Consider the following 27,508-nt stretch of genomic DNA (forward strand, 5'->3'; position numbering starts at 1 on the left):
TCAACAACATTAATTTGACCGGAGTTGTGTCTGGCACGCAACCTGTAGAGAGTGTCGGTCTTCTGACCCCGTGCCACAATCAACGAACCCTTGGAGAGCTTCCATCTCCCATTGCTAAATTCGTTACTGTAGCCTTCATCATCAAGTTGACCCGTCGAGATTAGGTTAAGGTGAATTTCTGGAACATGCCTCACCATTTTTAGAAGCAACTTGCAGCCAAGCTCGGTCTCTAGACAGACATCACCAATACCGACAATCTTGCATGACTGTCCATTCCCCATTCTCACATAACCATAATCCTTGGTAGTGTAAGATAAGAAGAAATCCCGATAAGGAGTGACATGAAACGAGGCACCTATATCTGCAACCCAGGTAGAGTCCTGACAAGTGAAATTCACATAGGCTTCATCACAAATGATGTAAGTCTCTCCATCAGATGCCACTGCTGTAGTGCCTTCTTCCTTCTTGCTCTCACCGTTGCCATTCTGATTTTTCTTCAAAGCTCTACACTCCCTTTTGTAATGTCCCTCTTTTCCACAGTGATAGCAAGTGACCACTTTCCTCGTCTTCGACTTTGATCTACCCCTCGATTTGCCACGTGAGTTACTATGCTTGGAAGAGAAATTTCTGCTTTGACTTCTCCCCCGTTGTTCAGTAACCAAAGCTTCAGACTGAATGGAAATCCTCGAGCCTTTCCTACTAGTCTCCTCATTAAATAAACTGTCTGTCACCGTAGCCAAAGATAGCTTCCCGTTTGGCGCAGAATTGCTTAATGCAACCACAAGTTTGTCCCAATTATCCGGTAGAGTCCCTAAAAGTAGACAAGCCTGCAACTCATCGGGTAATATTATCTCCAGGTTTGTCAACTGGTTAATAATATCCTGGAAATTACTCATGTGCACAGCCATATCACCTCCATCATGGTAATGAAGATGAACCAGCTTCTTCACGAGGAATGCCTTATTTTGCGGTGTCTTCCTCGCATAGAGATTTGTCAATTTATCCCACAAAGCTTTCGCATTTGTTTCCTGAGCAACATGATGATAAATACTATTGTCTATCCACTACCGAATCAAACCAATAGTCTTCCGATTTGTGCATTCCCAAGCCTTGTCATCCTTATCTTTGGGTTTCGCGGAATCCCCTTCAATGGGATCGTACAAATCCCTGCAAAATAGAAGATCCAAACTCAAGAGAAACACTCTCTTGGATCACCCAAACACTAAATTCGTCACCCACACCGGGTGGTTCACAAAGTCAGTTGAAACAGCACCTACAGAGCTCTAATAGAAATTCTGACCGTTCAGAACTTAGCCCCACGTGTTGTGAAGCTGCTGTCAAAATTTCGTCCCAATCGGAGTTCGTTTGACGTCCCGATCGAGGGTTGATCTAGCTCTGGTCGCACAGAAAAACAGCTCTCTGTTCTCGGTATTCTACTGCTTCTCTGTATTGTTCTGCTGTCTCAATTCTGCCGCCTCTTACCCAGCTAATTTAGCTGAAAATTAACCCTAACAAAAGTGCGTTCTTGGGCCTATTAAAGCCCGATAAAAGCCCAATGCAATTTGAGCCCAACTTCCTCCAAATTGGAGGGATACCCAACAATTCAATATATTACTTACCCTAAAACCCTATAAATAGAACACGAGAAAATTTAGTTTCCACACTATTTTCTTTATACTTTATTTATCTCTACGCTTTATCTCGATATACTTCTCTCACAATAGGTATACTCTTACATATTTTAAATTTAATTTTAAATTATCACTATTTCTACTATACTTTTTTTTATTCATATCATGTGTATTATCATATGTTATTTCTATAATATGAGTTTTTTGTAATTTTTTTTAGTGATGATAATCGCATACACATCAAGTTAGTTTTTCTTATTTTTGCAATTTGGTTCTTCTTAATTTTATTGGATGTCCTTTTATTTTTTCTGCCAATAACTTTTCCTTCCATGAGAAAACAACTTGTGGAAGTCAAGTTGTTTTCCTCCAATATTCCAATAATAATTCCCATAGAAAAGTCAGCCACTAAAGTCACTCTTATATATATATACACACAGACACATATATACCTTTAATAAAATATATGAACCTATCTGAACCTCCTTTGACTGTTCTCACACTTTCAGACACTAACAAAACTGTTCTCGCGCGGACAGACACCAAATATGCCTATTCACTCATTCCTTCTCCTCAAGGTAACGTTTCGCTCCTCCCTTCCGTTAAACGCAATAACCTCATTTTTCACAACATAGCCATCATGGCGTCTGCTTTCTTGCCTATGCTTCCCATCAGCGTTTCTTCTTGTAAAGCCTCTCTCTCGGCTCCGCCCGTCTCCAACAGCAATCACACTACCGGCAACACCTAACCTCCGTTTCCCTCTCCCTTATTCCTTCTGCTGATCTCCTCACCGGCACCACCCAGCCTCCCTCTCCCTCTCCCTTGTTTCTTCTGTCGATCTTCTTCTTCCACGGCTTCTCTCCTGAAAACAGTTCGAACCTGCAACTCTGCTTCGATTGAAGTTGCACGCCATTTCACATCATCACCCATTGATAACTCTTGACATTTAGGACTTTGTTAGTCCTAAATGTACATGAAGTCCTGTAGTTCTTCAATGGAGTTCGTATTTTGGATGGTTTTTATGTCGAGTATCATGTTATGTTGTCTCTAAGTCTTTTGTTGGTATTTTGACGATTTTGGCTCTCATTTGCACGGCCATGAACGCCGAGAATTTTTGCCTTGTCCGCTGATTTGCTGATGCGATTGATTGCTTCCTTTGAATGCATTTTCCACAATTGCGGCCTACTTATCTTTTCGGGCCTGCATATTGCTACCCATATTAGACCTAGTATTTTCACTGAACTGTTCGGTCTATTCACCCCTTCACCGCACCCATCACGTGTGCGACAGATTGCTTCCATTGAGTTCATGCTGAAATTCGCCTGCCCAAGCCAAAGGACTTCGCTCTGTGATTTTCTCCCCAAGCCGCTGCCCATTGGAGTCAGGTGCGGAGCCAAGATTTTTATCCGGGGGGCGGCAAACTTATACTTTGAGGCAAAATTTAAAATTTTCAAAGTTCAGGGGGGCAAAATACTAATTTTACATTAAAAAAAACACATACTTGTTGGGTAAAATTTAAAATTTTCAAATTTCAGGGGGGGCAATTGCCCCCCCTGCTCCTTCATTGGCTCCGCCCCTGCTTGGAGTTAGCCCTCTTAAAGCCTGAATGCTCATGTCGAAGGCCCTCCATCGGCATCATTCTCGCTCCGCCCACTGGCTCTTTCCAGGCCTTCATTCCCTCTATGTCCATGGGCAAAATGGCATTCATTCTTCCATTTCAGGTAATATAAACTATTTTCTCCTATATTGCTTAGTCGCATCCTAGATGTGGTCATTTATCATTAGAAAATTGACATCCACGTCAAGTATGGTATGTCGATGTTATTCGATCCTATAGGGAATTATAATCTCACATGAAAAAAATGAAAGAATAACCATAAGTTTATATGAGGTTTGGGTACCAATACTGATCAGTTTGAGCTTTTAAGTATATATAGACTTAGGTCCATATAAGCCCAATGAAAACTTAATATGGTATCAAAGCGGGTTACGCTTCCACGTGTCCACGTGGGCTCATACTATACCGACCCAATATCGAGAGTAGCCAAAAGAGCGCCTCGTGTTAGTCCCCCATCGTCCGAGCACGGAAGATGTGTCCGACTCGATGTCAGTTGTTGAGAGTGGGTATTTAAGGGGCACGTGACAATGTGTGTTGGGAATTATAATTTCACATGAAAAAAATGAAAGAATAACCATAAGTTTATATGAGGCTTCAATCCTAACACTTATCAGCTTAAGTTTTTAAGTAGATATAGGCCCAAGTCCGTATAAGTCCGATGGAAATTTAATAGATGCCATCTAGTGTATTTGTCCGAAAACCACATGATGAACAGAACGGTATTACTAGAGAATGGGAAATGAGTCATAGACAAGAAGTTGGTCCGACAGAGGTCACTTACAACTTTAAGATTTCAGAATTAAGATCATCACACACTAATTATGAGATGAAATAAGATGTGTTGTTCACCGCATTGTTCTTTCGCCACCCACGAAGTTCTCTCCCAACCTGCCAACCACTGTGTAATCTTCCCTCTCTGATGCTAAGTGAACATCAGGGGTATGTTCCATAATTCTTGTGCTCGTCACATACTATGTAATGTCCAGTTTACTGTGGACGTTGACTTCTTAGTTAGTTACTACAATAAAGAACACCAGTATAAATGCTGTAGAAATATGAAGACCTTTTATTAGTGTTGTGTGGGTAAATATGGCTTATTATTGGCATTCATCAAGAGTCTTTATGTACCTCCAAGTACGTGATAGGATCCACTAAATTTGTGCAATGCACGGGTCCGATAAAACAAGTTACTATATAAAATGTGATGTCGCGTAATAATTCAACAATTTCACCAGAATAAGACATAAATTAAACGGCTTACGCAAATACTATAACTTTATGAAAATTATATTGAGAATGAGACTATAGAGTATACACTTCCCATTAATTAAGAGCTCCCACACTCGGACAAACCTATATTATTGTACTCTTGGTAATTTATTTCACACGGTAACAACTGTCTGCGCGCATATATATAATCGTAAATACCATATTGACATAAAACCATATTAATAATTCCAAAACCATCGGACCATGCTACAAAAACACCAAATCAGTTATTAATAAATTCAGCAAATTATAACTACAGTGTGATTCTCCGAAAGGAAAAATTTCTGATGTTTATTTCGATCTAATCCCACTGGCAACAACGAACGAGATTAAGATGGCTACACCAGTGCACTATGCATACCAAGGACCATGCTTGAAATACCTGAATTGCAGTGAGGACTGCTCCCATAACAGATTCATAACAGGAGGTATGTGCATGATCCCTTCGGTCCTGTTGGCATGAGATGCTATGAAATTTAAATGTATGCTGCTGATGGTGAGCATAATAATTGGCCAAAAAAATAAAATAAAATAAAAGTCATAATAACACAATTTTTTTCTTTTTATGTTAGACAAATAAATTTTTCTATACAGGTCAAATTTGACATGAATCATCACCAGCCGATCCTCTAATTAAATCTATATCACTTTTTGATGAACGTTCATAATCGATATTGCGATGCCTGTCTCAGTTGCACGCAAGAAGTGTGCAGGGAAATCCGATCGCATACATATTTCTGTACACATAGGTCTACTCATGTTGTGTGGTGTATAATCTTGGTGGAACCCGAGCCCACTGAAAGCCCAACTAAGAACCTGAACCCACTGAAAAAATATTAGACAGGCACAAAAATTGAAATGATGGATATTTCATGGAAGCAAATAGGCCTAATATAATTTTCTTATAAGAAAAAAGAATATGACTGTAAAAGATATATGGGAAAGTTCATTGACGAAAATTAAAATCCGGGTGCTTTTGATTTCGGGTTGAATAGGAGGGCTATTTCACTGGAACTCTTCATATGGTGCTGTCCATGATAAAACGTGTCTCCATTGCCAAATTTCTTATCTTTGGCAATTTGGTGCTAAATTAGACGAACAAAACTTTTATTAATACGCAATCATTTTATTTGAGCACATGAGGAGGGGAGTGTCTAAGGAAATTAATGTTGTGTTTATATCATGGCACTTGAGCACGGTTTGGGTTGAAGCTGCTGTATCAGAATTATAATGTTTGTTGACAAGTAGGCCATGGATATGGAAGAATGCTCCACGCGAAGAAGAACCACAAATGACGATTTTTTGATAACATATGTGTCTACATTTTTCTTTTTAAATGGACGAGGTCATGATTTTTCATATGACCAAAGACATCTTCTCAATTAATTGCGGTCGATTTCAAACCTCTTCACTGCATGTCTATCTGTTGGTAATGTAGTTTGCGGTTGCACCATATCTCATGATTAGTGTGGACACATTTTAGCACATGCAACCTTAGTAGATTCGATCATTAAGACACCTTTTATTGCATTTGAATTGTGGAGCAATTTGCCGTTTGCACTAATTGTCTGTTGGCTCGTCACAAGAGTAAATTGAATTCGAATTAATTAAGTGATTCGCCGATTGGCATGAGTATGAATAAATCACAAGTACTTGGATTAATCGGAAAATTTTAACATTATTATCCACACAGTCGACTGGTTCAGAGTGATCCAAGAAAACTGCAATAGATAAAACAAGAAAAAAAGATGCTATATTGGAATATTTCCACTCTTTAGAAGCTCCTTTGGCTTATGCCGATGCCGATGAGTAAAGTGCTAATCAATATGACACAAATTGTAACAATGACCTTTGGTGTGTGGCAAACTCAACTCAACTTTTAAAATCGAAAAGTCATATTTTTAAAAAGACTAGTAAAATACAGCATGTCCGTTGCACATGCAGGTGTTTCCGTTTGCCTTAATCTCCAAAAAATGTAGATATGCTCTGTCAACACAAATTGATTTCTAATTAATGAGAATATATATATAATTATGCAAATAGATAATGAAAGTTTTGCTAAGTTTGTAGTACTAAAAAGCAACCAATTAAGTCTACATCTGCACTTATAAAAGCAATAACATTAGAGAAAATTGATGTCCATATCTTCGAAAACAGTTTAGTACATTGGTTCCTGAAGATCAAATGGCATGGAGCTTCTTCTGCAATCGGATGCGCTCCTACCCAAATCAATTGTGAAATAGATATGAATGGTCAATCGGCCTTGTATGTGCTGGATATTGCTTCCAATAATTTTAAGAGTAGACTATCACTGTCACCCCCTACTTATTAAATTGCCATCACTTTTGTCACTGACATATTTTTGCCATCAATTAGCCCTAAACGTTTCCATTCCGTCTAACATTTATACCCCTCCGTTAACCTCTGTGACGAAAAAGTGACATGGCATCCAAAGTGAAGATAACGCCGTCCATGATATTTTCTGTCACCAGGATTAACGGAAGGGTATAAATGTTAGACGGAATGAAAACGTTTAGGGCTAATTGGTGACAAAAATATGTCGGTGGCAAAAGTGGTGGCAATTTAATAAATGGAAGTGAGAATAATAGTTAACTCTAATTTTAACCTAGAAAAATAATATTAACATTCTTACAGGAGTATAGTGATCATAGTAATATATTAGAGGGTTGGTGTACATGCACATCAAATTTTACACAAGGATAAATTTCTTCCTCGTATCACATACACTCACACATAATATCCAAATTCGCCAATGTAAAGCTACTCCTAATTGTTTAGCTAGCTAGTTGATATAAAATATTCATATCTGGATATATACACTAATTTCCATGTAAGAAGGACTCAGTTATATGATCATTAAAAGCATATACCAAAGTGGTTCCGATCAACCCGGAAACCAAATGTCTAAGATGATAGATCGATCTTCTTCTTGTTCCTAAAAAGAATCTGGTGGAATGTGTTTATCAGATAGCCTGCACTATCCAAACTGGGCAAGGAAAAAGAAAAAGGTAAGCTTGCCAAAAATGCAAGAATGTATCTGCTATGATTGGTTCAAATAGTAAAGTTATGAAACCATAATGTTATTGTTGAGAGTAAAAAATTCCACACAGAAAAACTAAGAAGAAACTAACGAGTTTATAAGAGATTAGGTATCACAATATATCGGCTCGAGCTTTTGGGTTGGAGATCAGCTTAATCGCTTATAGGCCCACTGAAATTTTACAGTTATAATTGTTGAATTAGTCACCAACCTAATGAAGGGAAAACAATGGGATCCCTTTTACTGTATCCATTCTAAGCAGAAATTGTTTGTGGACAATCGGCTTCCACTCATTATTCACTTTCATTCAACTACAAATAATTGATACCGCACAAGTACTTGAACCAATATGTCTTGAAGGCACCATAATTATTAAAACGAGTATAATTTTAGCATTTGCTAGCACAGCTTCGACCCTAAAATTAATAAAGTAAACAATTTGTCGAACATGTAGTGGGCAGAATAAGGGGATCATCCATTCAAATGAGTAACAATTTCAACGTGAATAGCCGTGCAGAGAATAGAGACGAGATGGGACGCTGTTGCATACAGAGGTCAAGAGGATGAAAGGAAACAACATATCATATGGTACTGTTAACCGTGAAAACAGAAACGAAAGGGTATAAATAGTGCCCGTAAGTGTGAAAACACTCGAGTGAGCTTCATCCTTTTTATTATAGGTATAGATTTACTATATTAGTCTTCACCGGTTTGCTAATCTTTTCCATTGACTAGAAATTTACATTGGCACAACACGACCCAATTCATATCAACTTCTTCGGAAAGTAAATTTCTGGAATCATGAGACCCCTTTTCCAAATTATTTTATTGAATAAGTCTTTAAAGTTAGAATTTACGTATATGCGAAGTAAAATTCCTTCCGCAATTACTATTGATAATCAACTTTTAAATCCCGTGGAAAATAAGAGAGTTAAATAAATGGATACAAAAAATTCCATGAATGACAATTAAATCTTGAACTCCTTGATTCTTAAGTAAGGGTGTACACTATTGCATTCCACCTCTTTTTCCTTTAGTAAGCAAGTTCACCCACGGTTATTAATTAGTTTTAACTGAAGCAAGTATTTAAACGAATCATTGACCGACAAGTGATCTAATGAAGCTCGAATGCCATCAATAAATTGACCAGCCATCTTCCTTCACCGGCAATTCTTGACCGTAACCGTTAAATAAGTTCGAGCTTCCTCTGTAATCATGGGTAATTAGTGACCCCTGTTCTTTGAGCTGGACATAAAGACTAAATTGCCCTTGATATTGCAACCGAATACTAGGGAATTTGCAATTCAACCCCAGGGGCAATATTGTCAGTTAGAAGTGCTTGCCAGCCCCTGCCATCAGTGTCTGTCCTCCATGGTGGCCCCTGCTCCTCATCAATGGAATCGACAAAGGAAAAAGAGAAGAAACAAAGCATACAATAAACCAACACAAAGAAAACAACACCAAACCTTCCAATCAAATATTAAATCACGACAACGCGGCTTTATAACAAATTAGGCTCTCAGTGGACAAACTTTACTTAAAGTATGAGGAGTTAGAATTTCACTGTAAGGTTTTCTTGGACAAGACTAGAATAGAATTCGAATGGAATTAATCTTAACTAACAGGCTGAGAATGTCCATAATCTCGATGAAATAAAGAACGTTAAATCCTCAAAAGAAAACGAAAAAAAAAAAAACATATGTGTTGAATATCTTTGTTATTGAACCCACCATTCCACGTTACTCAGAAAATGTCTCAACCTTCACCTCCTCCCCTAGTCCTCTCCTTATCCTTCCTCTTCCTCCTCCCCCTTCTCCCCGCGGCGTCCGCCTCTACCTCGGCCGCCTCCATACAAAGCCTCCTCCTCAGCCAGGGCCTGCCGGGCGGGCTGTTCCCGGAAAGCGTCAAGTCATTCAGCCTCGACCCGAACGGTCTCCTCGAGGTCATCCTAGAGAGGCCATGCCTTGCTAAGTTCGAGACCAAGGTCTACTTCGACAGCATTGTGCGTGCCAACCTCACGTACGGGAGGCTTCAGGGCTTGGAGGGCCTCGCCCAGCAGGAACTCTTCCTGTGGCTGCCCGTCAAGGACATCATAGTCAATGACCCTTCCTCGGGGCTGATCCTGTTCGACATCGGCCTTGCCCACAAGCAGCTCTCCCTATCCCTCTTTGAAGACCCTCCTCCATGTAAACCTCAAGGTACACACATCCACGACATCGCGTGGCTGATCATTATCAACCCTTAAGGCCTGAACTCTTAATTCAGTGTGGACTTGCTTAGTCCTAATAACCCAGTTTAAGCTCGATATCACCAACATGTTTGTTTTGTTGGCTCTGTTCAAATTTTCCTTGATGAATTTGACTTTAATTGCCTTCTTTGTGCTTTTTCAGGTGATAAAGTTGTCATAACAAAGAAAGGAGGGAGGAAGAGTATGGGATTTGGATCTGAGAGATGAAAAATTAGATCTGACAGCCTAAAATATGCTGTTTGTTGCCCTTTTTGGAGTTCTCTTTTTTCTTTTTTTCTGCAGAGGAGAAAAGAAAAGAGAGACTTGGGGTGTGAATTTTTGCCGGTTGTTGCTTAGGAGAAAAAGAAGAGAGAATATGTATGGACATATGGGAATGGTATAATTTTTGTCATCACTCGAGAATTACATCGATTTTGTGTGTTTTTTCGCATGGATTTGTCCCATCGTTTGCATGTTTTAATAGGAAATGCATTCTTTTGAGACTAACTCAATAGAGTTGATACTGCAACAATCAACTGTTGTGATCGATCCGACTAGGAGAGGAACTCAGTTTATGGGGTGTCGAGTTATTTAGGATAGGTATGGAGATTGGAAAGTCTTGGGTTGTGGTGGAAGGATGAAGAGGGGGGGAGGGGGGAAGAGATTAGATTTATTGGTAAAAGACAACCTAAAATTGAGCAAAGTTAGATTTGAATACGTGTTGTGTCCAGCTGGTCCACTTGTATATTCTATGATCCCTTTCTTGACCAGCCTCTCTGTCACCATAATATAAAATCAATTAAATATTATTTATTTAATTAAAAAATATATACAATAGTATTTAAATGAATTATTCAAATTAATATAATCAACCAATCGGCGGAAGCAGCTTTTGTTGATCAAATTAATCATAATCAATCAAATTTCTTTGTTTAGTAATGCTCCTCGGATCCCTCCTAGAACCAGATTATGTTTTCATACTTCCAATCACAATTTTACATTTGTCGAGACTATGGTCGGTCACTTGAAAAGGAAATGGAAAGAAGAACTAAATAAGGGGTATAGGTACTTGATAATAATCGAATTTGCAATCTCTATGTTACCATGTGAGGAGGCATGTCACTGCAGTATACTCTATTTTTTTACCAAAACTTGTGTTTTACGTGATATTGAGATCTCTTGGCAATGGTCCACTGTTGGTATTGATATAAGACAGAATAAAAAAAGAGTCTGTTTAATGTTCGGAGTCTCTAAATTAGTGAGGCAAGAAACATAATGCTAGGAATTTAGTGACTAACCTACATGATGCAAGTTAGATTGAATGGATCGAGACCGTTCTCTTGCGTCTATGTAGGATTCAAGTAGATTATAAACTAGGAATTGCAAAGATCCAATAAGATATCCATTTTAAATCTCTGTAACACAATGTACAATCCGAATTACTTCACTACTTCGCTAGTATATATGAGGCCTTTCTTCTTTTTACGGGTGAATACCGGGGTTCAAGCCTGAACACCAGCAAATTAAATACTAGACTAATACAAATACATAAATTGGGTAAGGCAGCCCCAACTATATCATCAAAAAGAAGCGCTTCTAAGTCTGTTGTACGGAGCCGATAGTAATGAGGTCCCAAAGGAAAGGTCCTCGACTACCAATCAGCAGTTGCCTTCCCCTCCCTATGCGTATAACTAATCTCGACCCACCAATCTCCGGTGAGGGGAACAGGCATAAAGATTTTCCTAACAATAGCCGAATTGATTGTTGTGTTCAAAATTGAACCCTCAAGATTGAGATTCTCTGTTTTTTCTGGTGACCCGGATGTAGCAAAGAATGGCAGCAACAAAAGCCATCACAAATCCTCCCAAGATTACATCACCTCCAGTCGATCCCAATACATGATGATGGCTCTGAACCCTTCTAGTGGCCGTTATGGTTGGAGCTTCTGCCACTCCAGTTCCTACCCAGCCTTGATCCGGAGTGGGATGGGGAGACGGAGGTTCCCCTATAGAAGCACTCAATGCCCGAGACTCAGCAGTAAAACTGCAAATCTCAGAGAACAACACCGCCGACAAGAGGAGGAGAAACCGAGCATCCATATTCGCCCGACTTCTCCTGCGAAGATGGAAGTATGGTATTAGTCTGCTGGAGAAGTTGGAGACTTATATAAATGTCAGTGTTTGAAGTGAAACTTCCTCTGAAGTGAGTCTGTCTTTTAGTGACAAATTCTGCTTTGAAGTCTGAACACACCTGGAAAAGAAAAGGGAACACTTTGGCAGCTGTTGGTTGCTGTCCTGTCCATAGATTAGAAATTGTAATAAAGGGAAAAGAGTGATCGGTGGTCCTCTGGGGATGGTTTCTACCAGGGGAAAACTGTATATACCGGAATTACCGATTATACGGGTTATTCGCGACCACACAATCACGCACTGGCATGTCAGACTCTGAAGTCACGTTGACGGTGCCGAGTTTTACCGGCTACAGTCGTGCATGCTTGAGCATTATTCCTTGTACTTCTGCACCATTTGACTGCATGGGAGTCGGGATGGATCATATAATAATTTCTTTCCAACTTGGGTTGGTCATGTCGTATCGAGTTAGAGGCTGTGAATGGAATGTCACTGTTAGAAGTCAAGAAAGCATAGCCGTGTTTTCCAACACTTTATTAGGATCTTGAAACCTTGTTTGATTCTCAAAGGATGCTTCCTTCGGGCAAAGTGTTCAGGGCAATTTCTACCGTTCACGCCATTCATGAGATGCTGATGGCCGCTGGATCAACGTTTTAATGTGAAACTGAGGGATTAACTAAGGAACAGTGATAATCCAAGTTTGCCATCACGTAAATGAGGTCAAGACAGTGGTCCGGTCTGCGAGACAGTTTTTGTTCTGTCTTTGAGAATGTAGAGATATTTTACGGACCAATGGCGCCTGCCTTAGCTAGAAGAGTAAAGAACTGATTGTTCAGTGTGTCATGTTCGAGAACAATGTTTTATGTCTTTAGCTTAGTGTTTCTTTATCCCAATAAGACTTCCTGCTGCTGGAGTTCGAAAGTACAACAAAAACTTATTGCAGATGAAAGTCTGTCCCACATCACAATCAAAATGGACCACCAGACAACAAGTAAATATGCAAATCATCGAAACAATGAATGCCGCTGCTATAACAGGGCAGCACCTCTGACCTAGAACATACTCAAATGATCAATCTCCAAAATTAGGGGGGTAAAAACCCTGGTTTGAATAATAGTTGCTGGACCAAACAGCCCATTCTTAAATGTGTTTTATGATCTCCTGGAGCAGCTCGCTCATGCTCGAAGCCTCGAATACTTCACCAAGTGTTCCCTGATAAAGAGGAAGCAAATCATGTATTTATCAACTTCAATAGTAAATCATCCCTGTGCAAATACAGCGTTCATCCATGATCTAGTTGCCATTTCAAACATGTGATCGGCATTTACATCTCCAGTTCATGAAGCAAAGAGATTCGCATTTCCATAATTGTAAAATGATTACTAGGGTCTGAAATCCCTAGAGGATTGATTTAGTTACCTCAACACAGGACGAAATGAGAGTTGCTCCCATGGAGGTGGTCACACTAACGTTGTTCAGTTCAAAGCCATGGGCGCTCAGTGCCTCCATCAGTTTGGTCAGTCTTCCGCGCCTGTTTTCCAATATCATCTTCATCCACAGCTTATTCCCATTGACATTAATTACCCTCACATCGGGCTAAGAAGACAAACCGAACTACCATTAAACAGATATCCCAAATTCCGACAATATTTCTAGTGAACTTTGGAATTTAGAGTAAAGTTCTTGGAAAGACAGTGGACTTAATTACCTCAATCCTGTTTTCTTCCGTCTCTTCAGGAGCATCAGTCTCTTCGCTCAGTGCCTTTGCATCTTCGATGGAGGACGCCTCCACCTCCATGAGCTGGCTGCTGAGAACCTTCACATTCTTCTGCAGCTCCATGATGTATGTTATCGCATCCTCGATTATCGTCGCCTTATATTCGTCTTATAACTCGGTAAAGTCACTTTCCCTATTGGCCCCGTAAAGGCTCGTCCCCCTGACCAATATCCTGGGTCCTTCCCTGGACGTAGTGAATAAATAAACAGACTCTACTTATCATGTAGGGATTCAAAACCATCGGAGACATCGCAATTTACTACATTAATTACACATGCAAATAAATTATGAACCCCATAACCTTATTAACATGATGCATATCCATTAATTTGTACGAATCATCTTCGGTGTCTATGTTCGTCATCTCATGGACTGGGTATTCTTATATTAGCAACTGCACAATAAATAATAGTATTTGATCATTCTTTTTTTAGGTGTGTACCCTGGTATCCAGAACCCAATGGGGTCTGATTAATCCAGTTGGGAGATCGAACATTAAAGGTTATTCTCCCTCCCAACAAATGGGTTTCCCGGGATTCGAACTTATGTTCTCCTCCTTACGGGGGTGAGCTGCTAACTACTCAACTAACACTTTTATTGGTGTATTTGATCATTCTTAATTCTAGTTTATATAAACGGGATTTGTTATAACCGAGAAAAAGGGATTTGTTAAGACCTAAACTCCATATAATACCAACTCGGTCAATAACTAATTTCGTCTGAGAACATTCGTTGTTGGGCCAGTTTGTTAGGAAAGCCGGTCAACAAGGACATTATCTTGATCAGCATAATGATCTTTTTTATAATACTCTTGAGTATATATAATTATTAGGACGACATTAATGCGAAATTTAAGGAAAGAAAATTTAGATTCATACGATTTTTCTATTGTTTTCTATTATAAAATAGAAACAATATACAATTTAAAATGCAATTGGAGTACATCTTTGTCATTGACTATGTAGATGATGGATATAAAAAAATGTAGATGATTGATACAATTATAAAAAAAGAAAAATTGTAGATGATTGATATGAGCAAGCTATCAATAGATCATTGAAATCTCTCAATGAGGCAAAATCAAAGATTTTCGAAGTTTCTAATTAGTCTAATCATGTTTACTTAAACATATGGTTGTCCATGAAATTCTTTTTTCGATCATAAGAAAATGCGAGATTCTTTTTCCGATCGTAAGAGAATGATAGATTCTTATTAGAGGAGGCATATGATATCAATCAGAGAATTACATGGGAACAGAAACTGCCTCGATTATTTTACCCAAAATATATTACCTCAAAAATAAGGAATTAACTAAGTGTCTCAATCCCTCTCTATGACGCTCTATACTTGAATACTGAGCTACACTCAGGGATCAAGCCCCTCCATTGCAGGGCCACTGGACCCGGAAGGCCCAAATGTGCCTCTCGCCCTACATATTCTATCCCCTGGTAGGCTTATATATAGATTCCCCTATAATGGGGGGGTTAGAAAGAGAAAATAAAAGTAGGTTTGACAAAACACTGACTTGATGAGAATCGAACTCTTGACCTCTTGTTTTCGGTGAGGAAGAGTGCCTCTTAGGGGTGATCGGTTCCGGATACCCTGTATTTTTCATAATATCCGGACCCTACCCTGTAAGGGACAGGTTCCAAAATTTTGGAACCGGACCCTACCCTGTTAAATCATAGAACCGGAACCTACCCGGAACCTGTATTATACCACAGGTTCCGGGTACCCTGTTGGAACCTGTAAATTTTTTCTTCTCGCTAAATAAAATCGAAAATATCACATACATAATCAGTAATTACGCCAAATAGAATATCAACAAAATTTAGATTAATCCACAACAATGAAATAATAATATGTCTCATCAATCCATCGACAAAATTGAACATTCATAATACGACCTCATAAAACAAAGTGCCTATGTTTTAATTCATTAGAGAAAATAGTAACTTTACTCTTTCCTCTTTTTTTTTTAATAAATAACCGGTTCTGAGTACCCTGTCGGCACGAACCGGAACCGGAACCGATTTTCACATGTTCCTAATTTTAATATCCGGAACCTACCCTATTTTCAATACGAGCTATAATATCGCTTTCGAATATGGAATAGTGATGCGGGCTGAATTTGGACAACACAAACCGCAAAAGTCCAATCCCAATTAGGCCCAATTTGCGTGGTTCTCAGACGGCCCATATTCTGTGACTGGGAGAACATCTCTTATGGATCAATTTAGGAGATTTCACATAACATTTAAACACAGATACGTATGTTTAGGAGAATTTCTTTTAAATATGAGGTAAGATATTTAGAACACATCTAATTCTCTAACTTCACAGCAATCTATAGAAATAACTTTAATAATTTTTCAATTATCTTCCCCTAATAGCAATTCTCCTCTCATTTATTGGAAAGTTTCCGATTGCTATTATACATTAAATATAAGTTCAATATTGCTCTCTAAGTATCATATTAGTAATAGTTGCTTATAATCTTATGATGAGTGTTCAGATGTATCGATATTTTCTTATACTGTATACTATATAATCCAACGAAGTTTTTTGTTGAAAAAAATTTCTCAACGAAGTATTTTATATTAGATAAATAATAACAAATGTGAACATAGTACATATGTTATTCAAGTATGAAATTCTATTGTGTTTATAAACATGTTTATAAATTTTCTTTGTAAAAGTAAATTTAGAAAATAAGTAGAAAAGTGAAAAGAGAAAAATAAAAACGGCTTTTCAAAAAGTAAATGGGCCCTGCAATTTAATATTTTTACTTATTTTTACTTTATTTTTTTAATAACGAGGGATTCAAGTTTTTCGAATTAATTCTCATGGTCCTATGAATCCAACATTTTGCATGGCCACAAGATAGGTCAGTTTGGCTATATAGGCCATACAAGTGACTCAATAGAGAGTATTCTTCTATATAATTTTTGAAGTGACTTAAACTTGTTGGCCAAGGTATTATATGTTTTGTTGCCCACTCCATTTGTTGCCCATTTTAACTAATCCACTCTAACAGGTTAATCGGGTATTATCAATAAAATATTTCAAGCATTAATAAATTATCTGTTTGCTTACAACTTTTAGAAATATTTTAGATTGTTCTGAAATAAAGAAAAATTCAGTGATTTCATTGGAAAATAACTAACATAACAATGACAATCAAGCATCGCTGAGGAAAACATAACCTTAAGAAACCTTGGGGTCCCATTTTCTCACAATAATAATAATAATAATCTTAGCAATAAGGCTAGGCCTATCTCAACCCCCATTTTAACCAATCCACTCCATTTGTTGCCCATGGTACAAAAATGCCCTCAATAACACAATAATTGCTCTAAACTAAAAGTGGATAAAGCTCTTAAATCCCTATCTAATTTCTCATTCTTTCTTTTCTTAGTCATGATCAATGTATTAAACTTTCTCATTTGAAAACATTCTCTATACTCTACATATCTACTTACCACACAATATTTATTAAAAGAACTTTCGTAACTTTTTATAATTGATGATAAGAAAATGATTTAATCCTGTAAATTCCTAAATATTCTCCTTACCTTTAAAAAGTCCTAAATATTCTTTTATAGTATCTTTATCACTTGGTGAAAATTCTTGATGTATAAAAAAATAAAAACACAGCCAAATATATATATATATACAAATTAATTTCTTTAGTTGTAAAACGCAAAAGATATAAAATATATGCCCTTCATGAGGCAATACTCTAGTTTTTTGGCTAATTATTCTAATGAAGATGATTTTTCAAATGGACAGGGGCGGATCCAGGAGTCGAGAGCTAGTGGCCGCAAAAGTTTAACCTATTTTTGTTCATATAAAATATTATTAAAAATTTGTAATCTCATAATAATACTAAAATATTGCAAATAAAAAGGTAAATGGAAGCTCAATTGCAGAAAATTTGAACATATTGAAATATCTTAAGATTGTTGATTTTTGTAATTTTGTATTAAAAATATCGATTAGTTAATTATACGGGAAATCTTAAAAATAATAAAGACCTTACATTTGTTAATTGTTTGTTCCTGCAAACGCATCAATAATGATCAGTGATAGTTCTAATTGCAGCAATAAAGAAATCATCTCGTAGATTAGGAACTGAGAGGAAAAAAATTAATTAGAAATTATACTTTATACAAAATTTGTCTAAGAGTGACCACGGCGTTGCACATAAGCAGAGAGAGAAATGGTCTTACATTTTTATTTTGTTTCGGCCATATATGAAAGAGAAATTGGAAGATGAAAAAATTCTTAGGATTGTTTGAGAGATCTCTGGATTTTCTCTGGGAATTGACCCCAAACTTTTGTCATTTTTCCATGTGAGAGAGGACGTCAGAATAAAATAGGTTCAATTTAACTTTTTCACCACACTTCTTTGGATATATTTTGTTTTCGGTTACAAGGGAGACTCATGCCCTTAATACAATGAAATATAAATTCTAATAACTAATAAAGAAGCACGGGTAATCCCACCAAGTATCCAACATGGAACCTCTTAGTTACCAGGCGAAAACGTGCGATACTGTTTTACGCCCTCTTTGATTCTTTGGAGGTATTTAAATATCAATTCAACTAAACTTAAACATATGACCAACTATATGTTCGCTTGGAGAATTTTTCTAAATTTAGTGGATCAACTGACCCCATTGTTGATAAGGTAGATCGGCCCCTTCCGACGGGTAACTGGCAGAAGACGATGAATTCGATACTATCATTTCCGGCCATTAAATTACTTGCTTTCTAAAGGGGCGGCATATGTAATACTAATTTTGCCTATAATGTATCTAATTTAGTGTGCACTGATTTTTATAATCACAAACTTCATGAATATTATTAAGTTGATTTACTATAAATTAAAAGATTATGATTTGAATTAATAAAAAAAATTGAAAAAGTATGATTATATGTGTACAACTGCAAAAATCTATTATTTGAAAAAACACAAGCCCATTACTTATAAGTTGTATGCATTTGAAAAAATCATAATCATCAATGAAAATAAAAAATTCACACATCATATATACTTTGAAAAGATTTAATATATTCTTTTATCAATTTAGGTGATATTGCTTTTATTTTTCCCATGAAAATAATTTTATTTGAGTATGAAGTTTGGGTTCTTTTTCTTTTGACATCAAGATTTTTAAATGAATAATGAACAAGAAAACAAATTAAATTTTAGGTTTCTTGACTAATGTTATATTTTCTCTCATTTATTTTAAAAAGGAGAAACATACTTTTTGTTAAAAATAATTTTTGAGTTGTGGATATCTAGAATAAAGAGACGAAAAATATTCAATTGCAAATAAATTGTGAGCATAGTTCATTAGGTAAAGTAATTAATATGGTATTAGGGGCATTTTGGTAGGCTTAGTAAAAAATGGTCTGGACTAGTTATAGAGGGGTGGAAATAGCCCTATCCTAATAATAATTTCCAATCAAAAAGAAAAGAATTGTAAATGATCAAATCTACTAAATTAATTATACATAATACTTCCCAAAATCCAGATGTTGAAAATTATTGACAGTCTCCCTATATGGAAACTGAAATATGCACATGCAATAAAATGGTAATAATTAGGTGGAAATTTCAATATTAATAGGTGCGATTGCTATTAACTGGCCATGACCAAAAGAGAGAAGAGATAATATATACGGGACCAGAAGAAGAGACATATATATATATATATGTATGTATGCATATACTAAATTAATTTATAAGGATGACTGAATTAGTTATATATAACACTGACAAAAATCCAAATGTTGAAAATTTTGGCAATCTCCCTATATGGATACTGAAATATGCACATGCAATAAAATGGTAATAATTAGGTGGAAATTTCAATATAAATATGTGCCCTTGCCATTAACTGGTCATAATCAAAAGAGAGAAGAGACTAACATATACAGGACCAGAAGAAGAGAGGTGTGCGTGCGTGCGTGTGTGTGTGCATATACTGAATTAATTTATAAGGATGACTGAATTAATTATATATAACACTTACAAAAATCCAGATATTGGAAATTATTGGCAGTCTCTCTATATGGATACTGAAATATGCACATGCAATAAAATGGTAATAATTAGGTGGAAATTTCAATATAAATTCGTGTGCTTGCCAATAACTGGCCATAATCAAAAGAGAGAAGAGATTAACATATACAGGACCTGAAGAAGAGACATATAGCTCCAAAAATGGTTTCCGGCAAAGTTTCCCTTTCACAAGGCTTCCTCATCGGATTGCTTTGCCTGGCCGTTCTATTCAGTGCAGGTAATGTTATTAATCGTTTACTCGATAAGCAGTTAGTCAAGCCCATCTACTTATATTGTGAGCACAATTGACAATATGGGTGAATTGCTTACCGTGATATATTGATCAAACTACCGATAAGACATATCTTGTGAAACATTTCAGGGCATGCGGAGGGGGGACCGACCTTCGTTGTCCAGGGACCATGTTCGCAATTCCCAGACTGCGACAAGCACTGCAGGGACAGCGGGTACGGCACTACCGGCGGGAGTTGCATGTCTCTTAGCGGAGGTCCCAGCATGTGCTATTGTATTATAACCTCATGTTGTTAACTTCCTGATGCGGCAGACGAGCTGGAAAATTGGTACCTGAAGAAACATGGGTTCTGACGACCTTATCTCATTGGAAACGGCCTCCGGAGCAAAACTCACAGCTTATAGCTGTGAAATTTCAATATTTTAGGCGAATTTCATCGTTTAGGGCCTTAAACAGGCAATTTTATATTAATTTGGGTGTTTTCGCAATTTTAGGAAAGTTTATTTCTTTTTGTGCGATTTAGGTTTTTGTAAACCCTATTTAAGCTTTGTAAGCCGTAGGGTTAAAGGAGTCGTCTTTTGGATTATCAATAAAATTGAGAGCTTTCGTGCTTTGTCCAATCTCGGATCGATTTGAGTTTGATGCTTATTTCCTGGTATTCATAGAATCAACAGGTATAGAAGGTCGTAGTTCCGGTATTCGTGCGCGAATCAACGGGTTTGTGACGGTTACTCGCGTTGTACGTTGCGTCAGTTGGTATCAAAGCCGCGTTCGTTCTTGGATCAACGATGCCACCCCAAAGAACGGCTAATCAACGTCGTGTTGCGGAGGAGGACGAACTGGATTGGAGGATCGAAGACATATCATATTATGAAGCCAATCCAGTTTTCGATATATATCCAGATGAAGATCAAGGAGAAGTTACAGAATTTGTATTTGATGATCAAGGAAAACCAATGTTCGTTGTCAACAAATCCGTATTAAAGGATATTGGAGGTGATAAACATTTTTATTATTGTGCTCAGATTGAAGATATTTTAGATGAAGAAATTTCCAATGCAAAGAAAGATGCATGGATGCTTACGGTGGCGATTTCAGAGGTTATTCAGTTGCCAAAGTTGGTCGAAGTGCACGTGTCTCGATCAAGAAAGCAAAGATTCAATGAAAGTGTTTATTGGCTAATAGGTGTACGAATTTTATGTACGAAGAATTAAGAGAAACAGTTCGCAAAGAGAAGAAGGCGTTCAAGTAGCAAATGAGAAAGCAGCAGAAACATATTAATCTCTCTATTCGTGAAGATCAAGGTGATAGCTCGGACGATGACAATTCAAGGGCGAATTCTCTCAATCCATGGGAGAATGATGCGGTAGACGAGCTGGAAAATTGGTACCTTATGAAACATGGGTTCTGACGACCTTATCTCAATGGAAACGGCATCCGGAGCAAAACTCACAGCTTATGGCTATGAAATTTCGATATTTTAGGCGAATTTCATCGTTTAAGGCCTCAAACAGGCAATTTTATATTAATTAGGGTGTTTTCGCAATTTTAAGAAAGTTTATTTCTTTTTTGTGCAATTTAGGTTTTTTTAAGCCCTATTTAAGCTTTGTAAGCCATAGGGCTAAAGGAGTCGTCTTTTGGATTATCAATAAAATTAAGACCTTTCGTGCTTTGTCCAATCTCGGATCAATTTGAGTTTGATGCCTATTTTCTGATATTCATAGAATCAACAGGTATAGAATGTCGTACTTCTGGTATTCGTGCGCGAATTAACGGGTCTGTGACGGTTACTCGCGTTGTACGCTGCGTCACTTCCTTTACCCCTTGTCGGGGTAAATCGATCCTTCGTTGTAACGAGAGATGAAAACATATATCCCCAACTTAATTTATGTGGTACAATTCAGGCATGTTTGTGTTACCCTATGTATGATATAGAAGAGAAATAAAAATAAGAGGAGAGGGGGACGTTGAAACAAATAGAGACTTTACTGATATATTCTTTTTTTTTCTCATTTTTATATAATTCATCATATTACATATTTATATATCTCAAGAGAAAATTCTAGTTACTTCATTAATGACGTCTCCCATTTAATTCATCACTATTCAATGACCCTAGAAACTTTCACTAGTCAAAGCACTCATCGTTTTCCGATGACACTAGAAACTTCTTCCATTCAAAGCATTTACCGATAAGATCAAGTTTACATGCCAACATTTTCCCCCCTTAAACTTGTTCCTCCTCGAGCTTTAACTCCGAGCTGTCTTCTTAACTGCTGAAAAACTTCAGCTTTTAGGGCCTCGTCAATATATCAGTAACCTGGTCATTTGAATTCACATGGAACAGCTCAACTTCCTTTGCCTTGACATGCTCCCTTATGAAGTGAAACCGAGTATCAATATGCTTCGAACGCTCATGATGAACCGGATTCTTGGCCAAAGCAATAGTTGAATTGTTATCCACATAAATCTTGGTTGCGCCTTCTTGCTGTAGCTTTAGTTCTTGAAGCAATCTCTTCAGCCAAATAACATGACAAACACAAGAGGCTGCAGCTGTATATTCTGCCTCACAAGTCGATAAAGCAACAATAGCTTGCTTCTTCGAGGACCAAGTAAATGCAGTATCACCAAGATAAAACACGAACTCGGTAGTACTCTTACGATCATCGCAGCTTCCAGCCCAGTCACTATCACTAAAGCCGATAAGTTCCATACCTCCTTTAGATGAATACAACAGCCCATAATCAATCGTCACTTTGACGCATCTAAGAATTCTCTTGGCCGCCTTCAAGTGGGAAGTCTTCGGTGTCTCCATAAACCTGCTTATGAGACCAACTCTGAACAATATATTAGGTCGGGTGCATTTTAAATACCTTAGACAACCCACAAGACTTTTGTAATAAGTCTGGTTCACCGGCTTTCCTTCTCCTTCGTTTGTTAATCTGATGCCGCACTCCACCGGTGTATCCACGGGCAGACAGTCCTCCATCGAAAACTTCTTCAAGATCTCCTTCGCATATCTTTCTTGTGAAATAAAAACTCCATCTTCACATTGCTGCACTTCGATGCCCAAAAAGTATCTCATCAGACCATAGTCTGTCATCTCGAACTCCTTCTCCATGGACTGCTTAAACTCTCGAGCCATAAACTACTGTTGCCCGTGAAAATCAGATCATCTACATATAAACACACCAGCAACATATCTCCACCAGAATTGACCTTCACATATAGAGAATGCTCATACGGGCATTTCAAGAAGCCTTCTCAAATAAAATACGAATCAATTCTGGAATTCCAAGCTCTTGGGGCTTGTTTGAACCTATAAAGGGCTTTCTTCAATCTATAAACCTTTTCTTCGTGACCTGCAACAACTAAGCCCGGTGGTTTTTCGACATATACCTCTTCTTCGAGATTCCCGCTCAAGAACGCTGATTTCACATCCATCTGGTACATCTTTCATCTCCTTTGGGTTGCTAAAGAGATGAGCAACCTCACCGTTTCAAGTCGGGCTACTGGTGCAAAGACTTCTTCGTAGTCAACCCCGTATTTCTGCTTGTATCCCTTTACGACCAGCCTTGCTTTATGCCTCTCCACTTCTCCTTTTGCATTTCTTTTTGTCTTGAACACCCATTTGACATCGATAGCTTTGTGTCCTCAAGGAAGTGAAGTAAGCTCCCATGTATTGTTCTTCTTTATAGCATGAATCTCGTCTTCCATTGCCTTCCTCCACTTTGTCTCATTGGAAGCTTCTTCATATGTGAGTGGATCAAATCCTGCAAAGAGGCACAAATTATTGAACTCCTCATCAAAATTGACATCGACTGCTTGACTGGAGTCATAAATCTCTTGAATGCTCTTCGTTTTCCTCATAATCGAACTGCTCGAACCATCACTGTCGGACCGAATTCCAACTTGACGGGGTGACAAGTCTTCTTCGATGTCTCCTAGTGTCTCATTCTTCTGAGTTCTGCCCATGCTCTTCATCAAGAGCAATTTGCTTCAGCTGGTCGTTGTTCTTCCAGTCCCATGTCTGCTCCTCATCGAACTCAACGTCTCTTGACATCACAATCTTGCGAGTCACAGGATTGTATAGCTTGTACCCGCTAGAATTCTCGCCATAGCCCAAGAAAATGCACTTTTGACTTTTATCTTCGAGCTTTGTCCGCTTCTCTTCCTGCACCTTTGCATAAGCAACACTCCCGAAGATTCTGCGGTGATCGACTTTTAGCTTACGAGAACTCCAGGCTTCCTCCGGCGTGATGTCTCTGATGTGCTTCGTTGGAAACCTATTTAACAAATAGACAGAGCAGGCAACAGAATCTCCCCAAAATTCTTTCGGGACATTTTTCTCCTTCAACATGCATCGAACCATATTTAGAATCATCCTATTTTTCCTCTCCGAAACACCATTTTGCTGTGGTGTTTGAGGCATCGTGAGCTGATGAATAATCTTGTTTTCCCTGCAAAAATTCTTGAACTCCAGTGATGTATATTCGCCTCCTCAATCGGTCCGCAAGCATTTTATTTGGCAGCCACTTTGCTTTTCCACTAGACTTTTGAACTCTTTAAATCTGGTGAAAACTTCTTTCTTCTCCCTTAGCATGTAGACCCATGTTTTTCCACTATAATCATCAGTAAACGTCAAAATATATCGATTTCCACCGATGGAGATGGGCGTGATGGGTCCGCAAACATCTGAATGCACCAGCTCGAGATGCAAGGATGCTCTTCTCGACTTATACTTCTGGAAAGGTTTCCTCTGCTGCTTTCCAATGATACAAACCTCACACAGATTGCGTGGGGCTTCGATCTTCGGCAGTCCCATCACCATGTTTTTCTTCTCGAGCAGCTTCAACGCCTCAAAATTCAAATGCCCATAATGAAGATGCCAAAGAGTCGAGGCGTCCAGAGTTGTCACCTTGAGACAGTTCGCCTCATTAACACTTAGCTTCAGCGGAAACATCCTATTCTTGGTCATGCTCACATGAGTAATGAGCTTGTCGTTCTTATCCCGAATGCTAAGAGCCGAATCCTTCATGTTTATATCGTAGAGAGAGAACCCAAAAGGGCCTCCATTTGGATACTCCACATCCCATAGTTGTCTTTGGTTAATCTAGGCACCTGTGATTGAGAAGAACTGGTCGAAGCCATTGTTGTTTTGGCTCTGATACCAATTTTGTTACCCTATGTATGGTATAGAAGAGATATAGAAACAAGAGAAGAGGGGGACGTTGAAACAAAGAGAGACTTTACTGATATATTCTTCTTTTTCTCATTTTTACATAATTTATCATATTACATATTTATATATCTCAAGAGAAAATTCTAGTTACTCCATTAATGACATCTCCCATTATCCAATGACCCTAGAAACTTTCACTAGTCAAAGCACTCATCGTTTTCCAATGACACTAGAAACTTCTTCCATTGAAAGCATTTACCGATAAGATCAAGTTTACATGCCAACAGTTTGATCACTCTAAACCTCATGGTGGTTTTATTTAGGCAAAATTATGTTTGAAATCTTGAAACTCTGCAAAATGTAATTTCAGCCTTACAAGGCTCTTTGTGGTTTTATTTTGGTGTAGTTCAGTTGGTAACGGACTAGCATTTCAAGCACAAAGTCAGGGGCACAAGTAGGGAAAGTCCCCCTATTTGTTGTCGAAGTCACTTGATATGGTAGTGATTTGACTATAAACTCGCGGACCATTCCTTTGATATCTCATTGGGATCATAGTGATGAGCCCATGTCCTCTGATCCTGTGTTGCTATGGTTGAAATCAGATATTTCATGGTAAGTTCAGGCCCATATGATTACGTCCAATGAGGGTTGCTATGCAAGTGGCTCCCGGCTCCTTTTGCCTTTAAAGAAAACCCATGCAATAGACCCAATGATAATCAGTCCCAATGAGGCTTGTGGACCCTAACAATAAGATAGTGACGCAGGATAGGTATAATAGGGTTCGGTGCGATGTGAATTGAGCCGTCTGAGGCTTGTAGCTTTGTGAGTCCCAAAACCCGGAGTGGCTCTACGAGCCCCAACTCGTGGCTCGAATTCAAAGACACCATTTCCTGGCAAGGGACTACCAAGCACTAGTTCCTGAAGGGGCGTGACAGGCCCCACCCCATTGGGTAATAAGTTCACCCCTATCGTTGTGGTTCTGTACTTTACATTCCCAATGATACTTGATCCCTTCTATGTTTTTAAGTCAAAATCGAAAAGTGCTAGAAAATTAATCATGAATTTTCAGTATCGTCTTGTTTGTGGCTTAAATCTCACTCCAGAACTTTATGCTAATTTTATAAAATTTTAATTATAAAAATAAAAAATAAGAAATCAAAAAATGCAAAAAACGAATAGAAAAGAATAGAAAAGGGGGTCGTGGAGGCCTGCGACAGTAACCACCAGCCTCATTGTCTCCTTTTATCTCCCCACTCTCTCTCCTTGCTTAGAGAGAGAAAGTAAAGTAGGGGCACAAACACCACTGACCAACAGCGCCCCTAGCAAGGTTGTTGGGTCTTGAAATTAATTTTAATTTTTAAAAATTACTTGAAAAAATTGAGAAGTTAACAAAAAAATAACGGAGAAAAGAAAGAAAAAAATATGGATAATCTTCCCATATTAAAAGAATCAATGAAAAGCACAAATATGAACACTCATACCAAAATCTACAACGATTTTCATTTTCTTCTATAAACAAAAAGTACGTATAGTACATATCAATTATAATATGTAAAACACCGAAAGATGAGATATGGGACTTCATTTGAAAACCTCAACTCATCGTTTCATGACATTTCAAGTGAAAAAATCTAATAAATTCAGAAAAGATTCATATACCTATTAAACTTAGATTAAATGAATTTTGTCAATTTTGTATGTATCGATTTAACGAATATTACATACTTCATCTATATTAGTATAAAGATATATAATTAAAAAATACTTTCGAAAATAAAAGATTCTCTCAATAAATTTAAAACTTTTGTCAAAATATGAAACATATGTTTATTAATTCAATATATTACTTACCCTAAAACCCTATAAATAGAACACGAGAAAATTTAGTTTCCACACTATTTTCTTTATACTTTATTTATCTCTACGCTTTATCTCGACATATTTCTCTCACAATAGGTATACTCTTGCATATTTTAAATTTAATTTTAAATTATCACTATTTCTACTATACTTTTTTTATTCATATCATGTGTATTATCATATGTTATTTCTATAATATGAGTTTTTTGTAATTTTTTTAGTGATGATAATCGCATACACATCAAGTTAGTTTTTCTTATTTTTGCAATTTGGTTCTTCTTAATTTTATTGGATGTCCTTTTATTTTTCTGCCAATAACTTTTCCTTCCATGAGAAAACAACTTAATATATATATATTAGAATAATATTTTTTGTATGATGCAATTGGTACAATTGAATCTTTTATTTCTATATGACTTACATTTATTATC

General features: G+C 37.6%; 3 protein-coding genes across 3 annotated transcripts; 1 reads left to right on the forward strand and 2 right to left on the reverse strand.

Annotated features, from left to right (window-relative positions):
• The first annotated feature begins 9,269 nt into the window (after window positions 1-9,269).
• Window positions 9,270-10,308, forward strand: LOC116209590. The gene is made up of 2 exons (XM_031543278.1): window positions 9,270-9,774; window positions 9,967-10,308. The coding sequence occupies exons 1-2, from the start codon at window positions 9,327-9,329 to the stop codon at window positions 10,029-10,031; spliced, it is 513 nt and encodes a 170-aa protein (XP_031399138.1). The 5' UTR covers window positions 9,270-9,326; the 3' UTR covers window positions 10,032-10,308.
• A 1,279-nt stretch (window positions 10,309-11,587) lies between these two features.
• On the reverse strand, window positions 11,588-11,902 carry LOC116209138. The gene has a single exon (XM_031542694.1). It carries the CDS (start codon window positions 11,900-11,902, stop codon window positions 11,588-11,590), a length of 315 nt encoding a protein of 104 aa, XP_031398554.1.
• A 952-nt stretch (window positions 11,903-12,854) lies between these two features.
• LOC116208894 lies at window positions 12,855-13,999 on the reverse strand. The gene is made up of 3 exons (XM_031542463.1): window positions 13,641-13,999; window positions 13,352-13,528; window positions 12,855-13,144 (listed from the first exon to the last, which is right to left on the reverse strand). The coding sequence occupies exons 1-3, from the start codon at window positions 13,770-13,772 to the stop codon at window positions 13,073-13,075; spliced, it is 381 nt and encodes a 126-aa protein (XP_031398323.1). The 5' UTR covers window positions 13,773-13,999; the 3' UTR covers window positions 12,855-13,072.
• Window positions 14,000-27,508: the final 13,509 nt, after the last annotated feature.

Source organism: Punica granatum, chromosome 5 (genome assembly GCF_007655135.1).
Source record: "Punica granatum isolate Tunisia-2019 chromosome 5, ASM765513v2, whole genome shotgun sequence".
Classification (NCBI taxonomy): Eukaryota; Viridiplantae; Streptophyta; class Magnoliopsida; order Myrtales; family Lythraceae; genus Punica; species Punica granatum.

Bases quoted from the DNA above. Each gene is read 5' to 3' on its own strand.
- LOC116209590 (XM_031543278.1), top strand. From the start codon at position 9,327: ATGTCTCAACCTTCACCTCCTCCCCTAGTCCTCTCCTTATCCTTCCTC. The intron at 9,775-9,966 runs GTACACACATCC...GTGCTTTTTCAG, and splicing joins TCCTCCATGTAAACCTCAAG to GTGATAAAGTTGTCATAACA.
- LOC116209138 (XM_031542694.1), bottom strand. From the start codon at position 11,902: ATGGATGCTCGGTTTCTCCTCCTCTTGTCGGCGGTGTTGTTCTCTGAG.
- LOC116208894 (XM_031542463.1), bottom strand. From the start codon at position 13,772: ATGGAGCTGCAGAAGAATGTGAAGGTTCTCAGCAGCCAGCTCATGGAG. The intron at 13,529-13,640 runs GTAATTAAGTCC...TTGTCTTCTTAG, and splicing joins CGGAAGAAAACAGGATTGAG to CCCGATGTGAGGGTAATTAA. The intron at 13,145-13,351 runs GTAACTAAATCA...CCTCTTTATCAG, and splicing joins TCATTTCGTCCTGTGTTGAG to GGAACACTTGGTGAAGTATT.